A 12450-nucleotide genomic window follows, 5' to 3' on the forward strand; every position below is an offset into this window, starting at 1 on the left:
CACATGACCAGGAAGCTGTACACCAGCTCTCTCGGCCAATAAAGCAAGATGAGCACCGCAACCCCAGAGTCGGTCACGACTGGACCTAATGGTCAGGGATCCCTTTACCTTTACCTTTACCCATGTGCTATCTGAAACCCAAGGGGCGCATTGGTTGCCAGAGGAGACATAAATTGGCATTATTTTCAGCTCTCATACCGCACTAATAACCCTTAAGCCCTTGGTCCGCTGACCAACAAATGAGGCCAGAACCTGCTTCCCTTCGTCTCTCCAGTCCCCCATACTACTTGGATTGAGAACCAAGGGCTCTCTTTGGCAGGGTATTTCTTGACAAATCTGAAGAGGCGCCTTAAAAATAATTCTTACAGGGAAATCTATTGCCTTTCAATAAATATTTAGGAACAAGAATCAGAGCAGGCTGCATTCAAGTTGCTTAAGCTTCAGGCATCAACAGTTAGACCCTGGCTTGGGTATGATCGTGCACAACCCTATATGTTTCTACTCAGAAGTAATTCTCACTGTGCTCAGTGGGGCTTACTTCCAGCTAAGTGAGCATAGGGTTGCTTCCCTCCCAGTTAGTGCCCGCATTTACTTTACATAGCAATACATCTGCCTAGGAATGTGGATGGAGCCTGGGTGGAGTTATTTTTCAAAACAGAACCCAAGATGTACGTGAGCACTAAGACTGTTGATGTTGGCAGCTGGATACTTGTATGTTTGCAACGCGCAGCTGGAGATCTCTGCTGGTCCATTTCCAGCTATGAGAAGGTGTTTGATCATGGTCTCAAAGAATAACCATACAGATAAATTATAAACTGAAAAGAAAAACTCTTCCTTGGGACTGAGTGTTTTCATCCCATCATTGTTACAAGCTAGAAGTCTAAGGCGTGAAAAATGTTTGCACCCATTATTTTGTTCAGGCAAAGATCCAACAAGCTCCTGAGGCTCTGCACATAAGTAATAAGCTAGCTACAGCAGAGGGTAGTATCCTCCTCCACTGCCTTATGTAGCAGTACTGGAGAAGCATCTGTGTCAGTACTTCCCACCCTACCCCAGATGGATCTCACTAGCCCTCACTATGCTGGCTAGCTGGGTCTGATAAGAGTCCAGCAGTAATTGGAAGTCCACAAGCTGGTCACCCTTGATATACGTGTTTGCAGTGGAGAACAATTGCTACTCTTCAAACCCACACTGAGACCATGCATACATGCGCACAGCACAGCTGTGTGGAAGCTACGGAGACCTGGCTCTAGTCAGTGAGGGACAGGCTGTGATCTCCTGTGTATGCCACCTTGAATTCCATGAGAAAATGTAGCATTTAAAACTGGTGTTATTTAATTAATTAACCAGCGGGATTTACCGTTATATGCCGCTTAATCATCAATTAATTTGTAATTAATATTTTTCATCCATGGAGCAAAGGCAGGTAGTGCTGGTTGCATATCACACTAGGAGTAACCCATTTGTCCCATACGGGGGATTGAACATGCAGCCTTGGCATCATCAACACCATGCTCTATCCAACTGAACTAGCCAGAGGGGACACATTTCCCAAAAGTGTGGATGAAAGAAGAAGACACTGATTTACATTGCATTTGCATTTGTTGATCTATATGGCCATCTGCTATAAACAGCAATGCATCATGGAAAAAGACTGGCCAGGTGATCTGAACAACTGTCCTGCCTGATGTCTCCCTCTATCATTCTGTAAAATAAATCTCCCAGTGTTAAATAATGTTTCTGTGAAAAGTAGTTGAGAAAGAGGGGCTGTGCTTCTCTATCCTTTTCTCTACACTCATTATCCTAGAGATCTCACACAGCCCAGTTCTGTACATGTGGTGTGTTCATGAGGATCTTTCTATAGCAGGGGGTTAGATTTCAGGCCATTTCTATCAGTCCTTTATGGGACTAACTTAGGTCTGTTAATTTCAGCGTGTCTACTCTGTGTAGAACTTAGCTGGACACAACCCTATGATTCAAGGTGGACCCAGTTCAAGTGTCCACAAAAATGACATTAGTGAATCATGAGAAAAGGGGATCAAGTGCCTTTTCCCCTCAAAATTTGTTGTTGCCTTTAACAAAGAGGAAACACCGAGAGCCACTGATACTGAGCCACATGGGACTGCGCTGGTCACTCCCAGCTATCAAAGACACAGAGCTTCCTCCACATGCTGAATGAGTTTACAGTGTTCACAAAACATACAATCAAAGCCTTCCCCCATTCATGTTGTTCCCTGAAATGAACTATGCGCAGAGCTACAATGGCTAACCTTTGCCTCACAAATGTGGAGAGGCTGAGTGTGTTTCGTCACGTGTGTTCAGATCATTGTTTAGATCAGAACCGTTTTCTTTTCACGGCGGATTTTTCAGAGCCCCAGCCAGGCTTTGTTGCTCTGAAGAGATATAAGCAAGTACTTTAACTTTGACACTGTAAATTATCTCTGGACAGAACTTGGAGGGCAGGTTCCAATAAAAAGCCAGGGCTGCATCCTGGGAACATACATAATAACATAAGGAGAGCCTGCTGGATCAGGCCAGTTCATGGGTGGCACCAGAGTGGGGGGCATGTGGCCAGCCAAACAACTATTTTTCTGGTGCCAGTGACCATCTAGTCCAAATTCCTGTTCCCACAGTGGCCAGCAAGATATCTACGAGAAGTTTGCACAACATAAGCACAAAGCACTGTCCAATCCTGAGGTTTCTAGCCAATGCTATTCAGAAACATACTCCCTCCAACATTAGATGATCAACATCAACATCAGTGTTAGTAGCTACTGATAGCTGTATCCTCCAAGAACTTGTCTAATTCTCTTTTAAAGCCAACGATGTCGGTAGCCATCACTGCCTCTTCATACCCTCCAACATAATGTGGCCCAAATTCGGGACACCATCTTCCAGATCTGAAATCCTGAGTGGGTCATGCGACCTGCTGAGATTGTGGACCTGGGAAAAGTGCTTTTTGGGGGGCATAGCACCCAAACATGCATGTTTGGGGGCCCAGTGCAAGATTGCAGACTCAGGGCAATATCTCAGGCTGAAATCACATGAGAGCAAGGCATCCAAAATGGCTGCCATGTGCTCACAAGGGGAGGGAAATGGGATTTCCTGTTTTTTTCTGGGGCAGTTGATAGGTATTCCTCTTTTGCAGGTGAGGCCTGGTGAACAGGCACTTCTCATGCCCATTAAGCTATTTGGCCCCATGGAAGTCAATGGACAGATACAGCCCTCTGGCATCTCTATTTGGTGCACCTTCTGCCTTTGCAGGTTTCAGTAGACAAGCAGAGCTGCCAGAGCCCCACATTAGCTACTTGGCTTTGGATCAATGGGGCCTCGTAGTCACCAGCTTCTTAGTCAGTGTTGAAGGATGGCTTTCTCCTAGGACAGAGATAGTGAATGTAGTGCCCTCCAAACGTTGTGGACTCCAACTCACACCATCCCTGACCATTGGCTATGCTGACTAGAGCTAATAGGACTAGTATTTCAGAACATCTGAGGGGCACAATGTTAGCTACCCCTGCCATAGGTTAAGACCTGGAAACAGATGATGAAGCTTATGTCCCCTAATCAGGCCTCCACTTCCTGTTTCTTCTGAGGAAACAGTGAGTACTTTCTGAGGAAAGTGAGTACCTCTTTAATGAGAGACTCATTATACCCCCCTCACACCAAGTGTTCCTTGGGATGTTTGGCCAGAGCATTAACTACAAGTAAATCTACTCACAGGGGAAAAGAGCTGAGTATGCTATGGGAAGTAGCTTGCAGCCAGTGGTTCCAGCTTGGCATCTCACAAAAGGGCTGCCAACTTATTTGGCCGGCCTATGCTCCTGTGTGTTCCTGTGTTCGCTAATATAGTGCACTATGTACGTTACTTTCTTTAATATTTTCATTTTTTGTGAACACTTTCCTCTCATATAACCATTTTTGTAACCACCACTGCATCACATTATTCAGATAAGTGCGAATTTTGAAGGTTGGCTGTGTTTTGATTCACATATTGTTTGGGAAAGTACGAATTTGATAGATTCCGCTTTTAATGTGTGCTGAATGGAATTTCTCCGACACCCCTAAAGGCAATTAATGCAGAAATAATCCCTGCTCTTGTAAGGAGCAACACAAACATTTAGCAGAGCAAGGAGAGCCAAACTTGAGTTTCCCCTTCTTTCACTCAGGATAAGGTACACAGGGAGATATCCGCAAAGCTTGTGTTATTCTCACTCACCCTTTCCCTTCCAAAACTATATCGTTGGCATATATCGAGAGCCAGTGTGGTGTAGTGGTTAAGAGCGGTAGACTCGTAATCTGGTGAACCGGGTTCGCGTCTCCGCTCCTCCACATGCAGCTGCTGGGTGACCTTGGGCTAGTCACACTTCTTTGAAGTCTCTCAGCCCCACTCACCTCACAGAGTGTTTGTTGTGGGGAGGAAGGGAAAGGAGAATGTTAGCCGCTTTGAGACTCCTTAAAGGGAGTGAAAGGCGGGATATCAAATCAAAACTCTTCTTCTTCTTCTTCTTATTTGACATTTCCTAAATAGGAATAGAATTGTACAATCCATCACATTTACCTTATGAAGTTGAAGTGCACCATCGTTTTGATAGGTTCCTTCTCTTCCTCAGGCCTCACACTGGTTCCCCCATTGCGAGGTGTAAGCACTCTTACAGCTACAGGCCTATATAATTCTGTTCTTTGCAACTGCACACTGTCATGGAAGCTTTTTGCAAATCTATTTACTGATTTTGGGTGCTAGGTGTGTCAACCTGCTTCTTGGCTAGAGAGTATATACCCATAGGCTTAATTCCTGGTACCTGTACCAGTCTTCCCCTCAAAGCAGGGGGCCTATTTGCAACTGCATTTACTTGTGAACTTTGGAGAAGGGTTGTAGTTCAGTATTACAGCTTCTGCCTTGTTTGCAGAAGATGCCAGGTTCAGTCCCTGCCCCCTCCAGGTAGGGTTGGGAGAGACTCTGCCAGTCAGTGTAGATAGCATTGAAGAAGATGGAACAATGGTCTGACTGAATTTAAGGCAGATTCCTATGTTCATAATGTTCTTTGTTGACAAGGTTCTGACTTTTTGTGTGACAAAAACAGGGCCCTTACTGCAACCAAGTAACTATAACAGTTATGGTGTAGGCAGTTGATTTGCTGATTGTCCACCTATGCCCATCCTATATATTTGTAAATAAATTCAGATATTTTAAAAAAAATATCTGCCAAAAGAACACATAACCAGGTAAGTGCTGCTCCTGGAACATCTCCCAGTTGGGAAAGTAGCGAGCAGCATGTAACAGCATAACCATGAGAAACATGGACCAGTTGTTTTATCAGGACAGAGACAATTGAAATTTCTGGGAGGGCTTGATGCAAACTACCGCAGCACCTTTGATATATATTTATTTATTTGTTTGTTTTAAATTAACAAAATATATTTGACATGTAACATTTCAGATGAGCTACTGGCTATCAAGAAATATACTGGAATTTGGGTTGGATCCCACTTGTCAGGTGTTGTTTAAAACACACACACACAAAAATCAATGCACAGATACAAAAATACATACTGTTAATGCTGCTATTTCCTATTCAGCTAAGCAGATGCAATGTGTTATTGTACACCTGGCAAGACTTTATTAAATACTCTCCTTGGCATAATAAATACTATATTTTAAATTGCACTTTTCAGATTTGCATCGTCTACAGCAGGGATGAGGGACCGGTGGCTCTCCAGATGTTTGGAACTCCCACCTTATCTGAACTCAACTGGCCATCGGACATGAAGGCTGGGGCTGAGGGGACCTGGCTGCAGGTAACCCCCCCCCCCCCCCATGATCAGCAGCCAAATGGAGCAACACTATGGAAACAGGAAGATACAAAAAAAACTGGAACCAGCACAAAGGTCTCGAGAAGAGAAGAGAAGAGAAGAGGAGGGAAGGGAAGGGAAGGGAAGGGAAGGAAAGGGAAGGGAAGGGAAGGGAAGGGAAGGGAAGGGAAGGGAAGGGAAGAGAAGAGAAGAGGCGAGGCTGCAACAGACTGAGACAAATAACTTAGAAATAACATGTTGAGGAGAGCAGGGGAGCAAGGGACAAAATTATAACCAGAGTAAATTCATAATGAAATTAATTGGGACCTGCCTGATCTTTTATCCCATAATGGGATATCCTAAAAAATGTTGATATACTTCAAATAATCAGAAGTCTGCCTTTGTATTGCATAGCGGTTTACAGTGGACCCAGGTGATCTTTATTTTTTACCAGTCTCCAAGTGCATCTGAGCTCTCCTGAGTCAGCTGTTCTAAGGCCAAACCCATTTGTTAATTGATCATCATGTTACTGATACCCTTTGTTGTCCTAGCCACATCCTTTCATCATGAGCTATGATCAATATTTCCTTTGAGTTTTCCACTTGTCTGCTCTATTCTGCTGTACCTTGCAGAATCCTACTTAGCTTCCCAGAATCTCTGTGTTATGTACTGCCTGCTCTTAGGTAAAGCATTCTGAGTTTGCTGAGCACTTCAGATATTTCTCTAAGGCCATATCTACATTACTGACTTCTGCTGGTTTCACACCACCATGGCTTCCCATGAAGAATGCTAAACAGTACAGTAGTTCTGTAGCAGTGCTGCTGTGAGGGAATGCAAAGCCACTCACAGGTCTGCAAGCTGAAATGTCCATTGACCATAAAAACTTAAGAAGAATCTAGTCCAGCATCCTGTTTTCACAGTGGCCAACCAGATGCCCAAGGGACTTCCTCAAGCAGGAATTGAGTCCTGTAAGGTACACCTGACAGTTAAAACACCAGGAAGTTAGAGCAAAAATATAGAATAGCCAATATCTTTAAGTAAATAAAACAACAACAACAAAAGGTTACAGCACATCCAGGAGAACATTCAAATCATATGATGCCTCATATGCAGTCTATTCCACTATTCCAGGACTCGTTTATTTCACTCTGCGGCATGCATGGACCAGGTCAGAATGTTAGGGGAAATTATTGGAAAGAAGCTTATAGACTAGACTGCTATATATGACATCATTGTATCTATGACATTATTGTATAAAAATAGAGACAAGTGAATGACGGATGAAAATTGCCTTAAATTATTTATGCTTATTCTCTTTTTCATCATTTGCCAGTCTTGTTAGGTTACAGCTCATGGTAATGAAAACTATGAAGGAACTTCTCTTTCCCAGCGCTAGGTTTACATGTGTCCTTTTAGATACCCAGAAAAACAGTTTGCTTTTCCATTTTCCTTTCCAGCAGCTCCTTCAAACTCTTGTTTCTATGTTGAAAATACAAGTAGTCAGAGAGAGACTGAGTGAGTCTATTATTCTCAAAGTGGCTAAAGCCCATATGCCTCCCATCATTATTTGCAAAGTCTCTTTCTCCTCGGCTCTGGTTCCCGTTGTTTTCTTTCCTCTCCTCACATTTTGAATCCAGCATTTTCTCTTTCTCATCACAGTACGACTCTCTAAAGTCTTTCATCTTGAGTCCTGATTGGCTGGAAAGATCATGCTTGCTTTTGCTGTGGTACATGGCAGGGCTCTGCGGCTCCACACCATAGCAGTTGTCTTCATCTTCCTCATGACACGAGCTTCCTTTGGCACTTTCCCCATCAGAGTGAAATGAAAGTCCTTTCCCTTGGCTTTTTTGGGAAAGGTCAAAGGGTTCTTCCTGTTCCAGGCTCCTTGAGGCATCTGTTTGTGATGTTCTTATTCGTTCCCTTCCATGTCCTATAAGAGGGTTTTTTTAATTAAAAAAAAAGATTATTGTGTTAGCAAATATATCTGCAGCCCTACACCCACTTTATAATCAAAATAACTCAGAGCTGTGATTCTAGGATGAATATTTCAGCTTGTGTCCCTTTGTTTCTATCTGTTTATCTTGTAAATAATGGAAGGGGGGAGGTAAGGGGGCTTCCTGCTGATCTGCTTGGAGGAAACAGCATCTGTCCCAGCAGTACTCAGTACCAGCTTAGACCGCCATGGAAAAGGCCCAGTTTCATGACAAATGAAAGCACAGCAATGGTGTCATGGTTGCATTGGTTGTGGAACACCTTTACTTTTCTGTTCAACAAGCAATTCCCAAATGTGTTCTTTAAATTTGCAATGTGTACATCATACCAATGTGAAAAGGGAAAGTGGGATTTAGGGCTCCTGCCCATTAAAAAAAAATTAAGTCTTAATATTATGGATTATTAAGTCTGAAATCCCTGAAGCAGCCTAATTGTATGATTTGGGGGGAGGGGAAAATCAGTAATGTGATATTTGTAACCTGTTCTGCCATAGTTCTGCATGTTTAGGGAAGCTTTTAATGTTTAACAGACCATTGTATTTTAATACTTTGTTGGAAGCCACCCAGGGTGGCTGGGGAGACCCAGCCAGATGGGCGGGGTATAAATAAATTATTATTATTATTATTATTATTATTATTATTATTATGCTGGATTGGCTCCACTGCTGTGACTACACAGTCTCTGCCTTGTTGCCATGCTACCCCATCCAGATAAGCAGCAGCATATTGGGAGGGTGGCTCCAAGCACCATGCTGGCCACTCCTGAGTCCAACTCCTAAAGTTATTGGACAGCCTTAATCAGAATGTCCATTTAGACATCCACCTTGATTACACAGGTAGGCAAATCTACAAAGCAGACTGAGCTCTAACATTTGGGAGCCAATTTAGACCATTCAGTTTTATCAGTCAAATCCAGCTACCTCAGCCAAGCATTGCGGTGTGATGTCAATAATACTAGCAGCTTGATTTTATAGCTGCAGCAATTCACGGAGCCACAGCATAAATACAGTAGCATTCTTTGCATGGTGAGTGGGTGAAAATCCATGTTGCTTTCCTTCACATAAAATGCAAGATACATTTTTAAAAGTTTACAACGCAGTATTGGCATCAAGCCTGCTGTGGTCCTGAACCGAAGATATGACAATGCAGAGCCTGACTTGCAATAATATACTACAACACCAGACAACCCTTTAAGTGTCATCTCAACACCTGAAAAACCGGAGCAGGTTATTTGATAAACTCTGACCCTTAATTGCTTCCAGGTTGTGCAGTCTTCTTTTATCTGTGCAACAACAGGACACAATTGGGTCTGTTACACAGACACGCAAACTGCCTTTTAGATGCTACTGTATAAGTAGTCTGGAATTATTAAATCTAATTCAAAAATCAGCCCAGTTTGCTGGTCATTTACCTTGAGACCGAAATCCTCTTTCCATCACTCCGTGTTTGACTTTCATGTGTCTGGTGAGGTTCCCCTTCAAGGTGAATTTGCTGGGACAGTAGAGACATTTGAACGGCTTGCTGTCTGAATGCAAGTGCATGTGCCCCATTAAATTATGCATTCGATTAAATTCCTTTCCGCACAGCTGTCAAAAGACCAATGACAATCAATGTGATTTATTCTGCAGATATACAGGGATCATTTTATTTTCTTGAGATAGAGCTTCTTGCAGCTGAGACAGCTTCTTGAGAGTTCCACAGCTTATCATAGACTGTGCTTACAGGGGAAATCCGAATAGTTTCTTCTTCCTAAAAACCACTGGGAGAACAATCCCATCCCTCCCTTAAAGCTGGGTTTATGGATGAATAGGCTCCACATCAATGTAAGGCTATGTACATTTAAAACACTTTCAAAGCACATTTTCTCCCCTCAAAGAACTCTGAGTGCCGTAGTTTGTTAAGGGTTGCTGGCAGTTGTAAGTGTGAGGGATAGACTACAGGGCCCACAGTTCTCTGAGGGAAGGAATGTGTTTCAATTGTGCTTTAAATGTATAGTGTGTACACAGCCCAAGTCTAACACAAGGAACTGAGGTGGGGTGGGGTAGCATATAGATTTGATAAATGAATGTATAAAACTTGATTTAACCAGGCACCCAGTTTGTGGAAGTAATTCTATAACAGGCCAAAATTCAGCTATAGCTGCTGGATAGCTCCAGCCATAGCTTCTGGAAAGCAGGGCTGACCCTAACATGAGGCAGACTGAGTCAGCTGCCTCAGGTGCCAGGTGTCATGGGGTGAGGAGTGGTGGCAAGATGTTAGAGGGTCGAGCCCCTATTCATGTTAGCACTGTGAAATTAAGATTCGACTGCTGACCCAGTCATCTTCGGAATATGGAATGGGGCGCCATCTTGTCCTCTGTGTCCGGCAGCAAAATGCCTTGGGACATCCCTGAAGGAACTAAAGGCTTTCCATGCTCACTCGCTGAGGATGAGGCTGAAAGTTGCACAGGAGCTACTGGAAGTGCACCTAAGTACCTAAGATTTTAAAACCGCATCACAAAAAATGCAAAATATGAATATAACAAGCAAGTGTTTTAAAGCGAATGCTGCTAATCTAGCTATGGCTACTTGAGGGAAGACCTAGGTTTGTTGCAGTGCAGTCTTTTAAATGGCCTCTGGGGCTGTGGGGAATTTTGTAGATTCAATCAGATATACAGGCAGGGCTTAATCCTAAGAGCAGAGCTGCCTCTTTCCAGGAGATGGCATATGAAACTGAGATGAGTGTGGCCAGAATCAGGACCCCTATTGTCAGGGGAAAGAATGTCTGGAATGCTGCAGGGAAATAAAACAGATGAAGAGGAAGGTTATTTATTTCCTCTTCAGGCATCACGACGCCTCCATTTCTTCATTAATCCTAGATGTGGTCATGCTTCTGTATGTGGTGGTGACCCAGAGAAGCCCCACCCAAAGCCATTCTTTTGCCATCTATCAAGCATTTTTCTAGGAGTCCTTAACACTGTCTTTGCTCTCTTGGGTGTGCAGTTATTTGCCCTTGCTGTGAAGCAAAACTTTTGAATGTCATGGGAAGGAAGGGAGACGAAAAGATTATTGGCATGTTATTGCTTATACATTTATTACCCACTCTTCACCTTAGGTTCCAACATTATGGCAGAAAATCTCTCTGTGGATTGTTGGGCATAGGAAACTGAAATTTTTCATGTTCGTTTTAGTTAAATTGTTTTTGTTTTTTGGAGGAGGAAGCTAGTTTTTGTAAGGACTGGCAACAACTCCCACCAAGTCTTGCTGGAGAGAAAATGTGTTTGACAACATGCAGATGGCCGCCTCCTCTTCCTTGTTGGCAGGAGGGTTGGGTGGGGTTAAAAATGCACAGGAGCAATATAAGATTTTCATCAATTCAGATTATGTAGGTGATCCATGTGGTGAATGAGAAAAAAGGGTCACTTCTGCTTAAAGTTACACACATACACACACAGAGAGTGCACATTGACGCTGTAACATATACATACATGTATATCATATGTCTGTAGTCAGATAACTAAAATTACATGAACCAAAATGTAGCATCGGTTACGTGGCCAGAATTCATGTTACGAAACAAACATTGAAAATTTAAAAAACAGTTATGAAATCCTATGCAGGTGAAGCATGCAGAGATGAAAGGGCATAAAAACTAGGAAAGAGAAAGAGTTATGAAGCCTGATGGGCACCCATCATTTGCAAAAACGAAAAAAAAAATTGACAAAAGTGAGACAAAGCCACTTCTGCCCTTCAGAGGAGGTGGAGTTGCGGGCTTCACGGCCCCACCATGCGCACGACAGCTAGAACCTAGGCCCCGCACAACTGGGGGGATTCCTGGCTGCGTCACCTCCTGGCCAGCCAATCGGCTGGCTCTGGGGATGTGGCTTGCCTTATTTAAAACAACACTGTCATTTCATTGCTGTCTTTGATTTTCTTTACTACCACAAGATGTGAATGCACCACTGTGTGTGTAATTCATTGCCAGACACTGGATTGGGTGGCTTTAAATTTGTGGAGGACAGGTCTATCACAAACGAGTAATTATCATAGTTGCCATGTTCTAGTTTTTTTTGTTTAGGATTAGACAGCCAAATATGATGTATGTCCACACTGCGTAACTCAAGACACATTTACGGCTACGTTATTTGTGTCTGCCACCAGTGCTGATTGGTTATTTACCAGGAACTGAGGTTGAGCAGTACTATGTCAAATACGATTATGTAGTTAGGAATTAGGGGGTAGAAGTAGCTTTTATACCCAAGGGTGAGAGCCTGCTCTGCTATAGATCTGGGCTTTTCTCAGTTCAGAGATGGAGGTGAAGTATCAGATGATCCAATGGGTGTAAGGGCATGACTCAATTAGTGGGGAGAGTATCTTACATGTGTTTGCTTGGTTGCAATCATTTGTATGTGGATTGTAATATTCTTGGCATAGAAGTGGCTCATCTAAGGCTGGTTGGTTGGCAGACATAATGCATGAGGTAGCGAATGACTGAAGTGGTTCCATGGAATGGACAGCAAGTAAGATGGATGGAGTGGTTGTATGAACAATGTGTATTTTGTTGGTTGAAAGTTTACATTAAACTGCCTCGGAATGCTTTCTGACTTATATAGAGAAAGTTTGTTTCAATTTCCCCCCAGATAAATAATTTGACATGGGGTTTGTTGCACTTCTTATGCATATGTGTGTGT

The 12450-nt window shown here is 43.1% G+C and overlaps 1 protein-coding gene across 2 annotated transcripts in view; it reads right to left on the minus strand.

The window, feature by feature from the left end:
- Positions 1–6808: 6808 nt before the first annotated feature.
- ZNF366 (zinc finger protein 366) overlaps positions 6809–12450 on the minus strand; it is a 32916-nt gene continuing 27274 nt past the window's right edge. For both annotated transcript variants that reach the window (XM_079995483.1, XM_079995484.1), the window contains exons 5-6: positions 9193–9367; positions 6809–7720 (exon numbers count right to left, since the gene is read on the minus strand). In XM_079995483.1, the coding sequence (XP_079851609.1) occupies positions 7203–7720; positions 9193–9367 (693 nt within the window). In that variant the 3' untranslated portion in view covers positions 6809–7202. The remainder of the gene's footprint in view (positions 7721–9192; positions 9368–12450) is intronic.

Source organism: Podarcis cretensis (assembly GCF_951804945.1).
Source record: "Podarcis cretensis genome assembly, chromosome: 11".
In the NCBI taxonomy this organism is placed as follows: domain Eukaryota; kingdom Metazoa; phylum Chordata; class Lepidosauria; order Squamata; family Lacertidae; genus Podarcis; species Podarcis cretensis.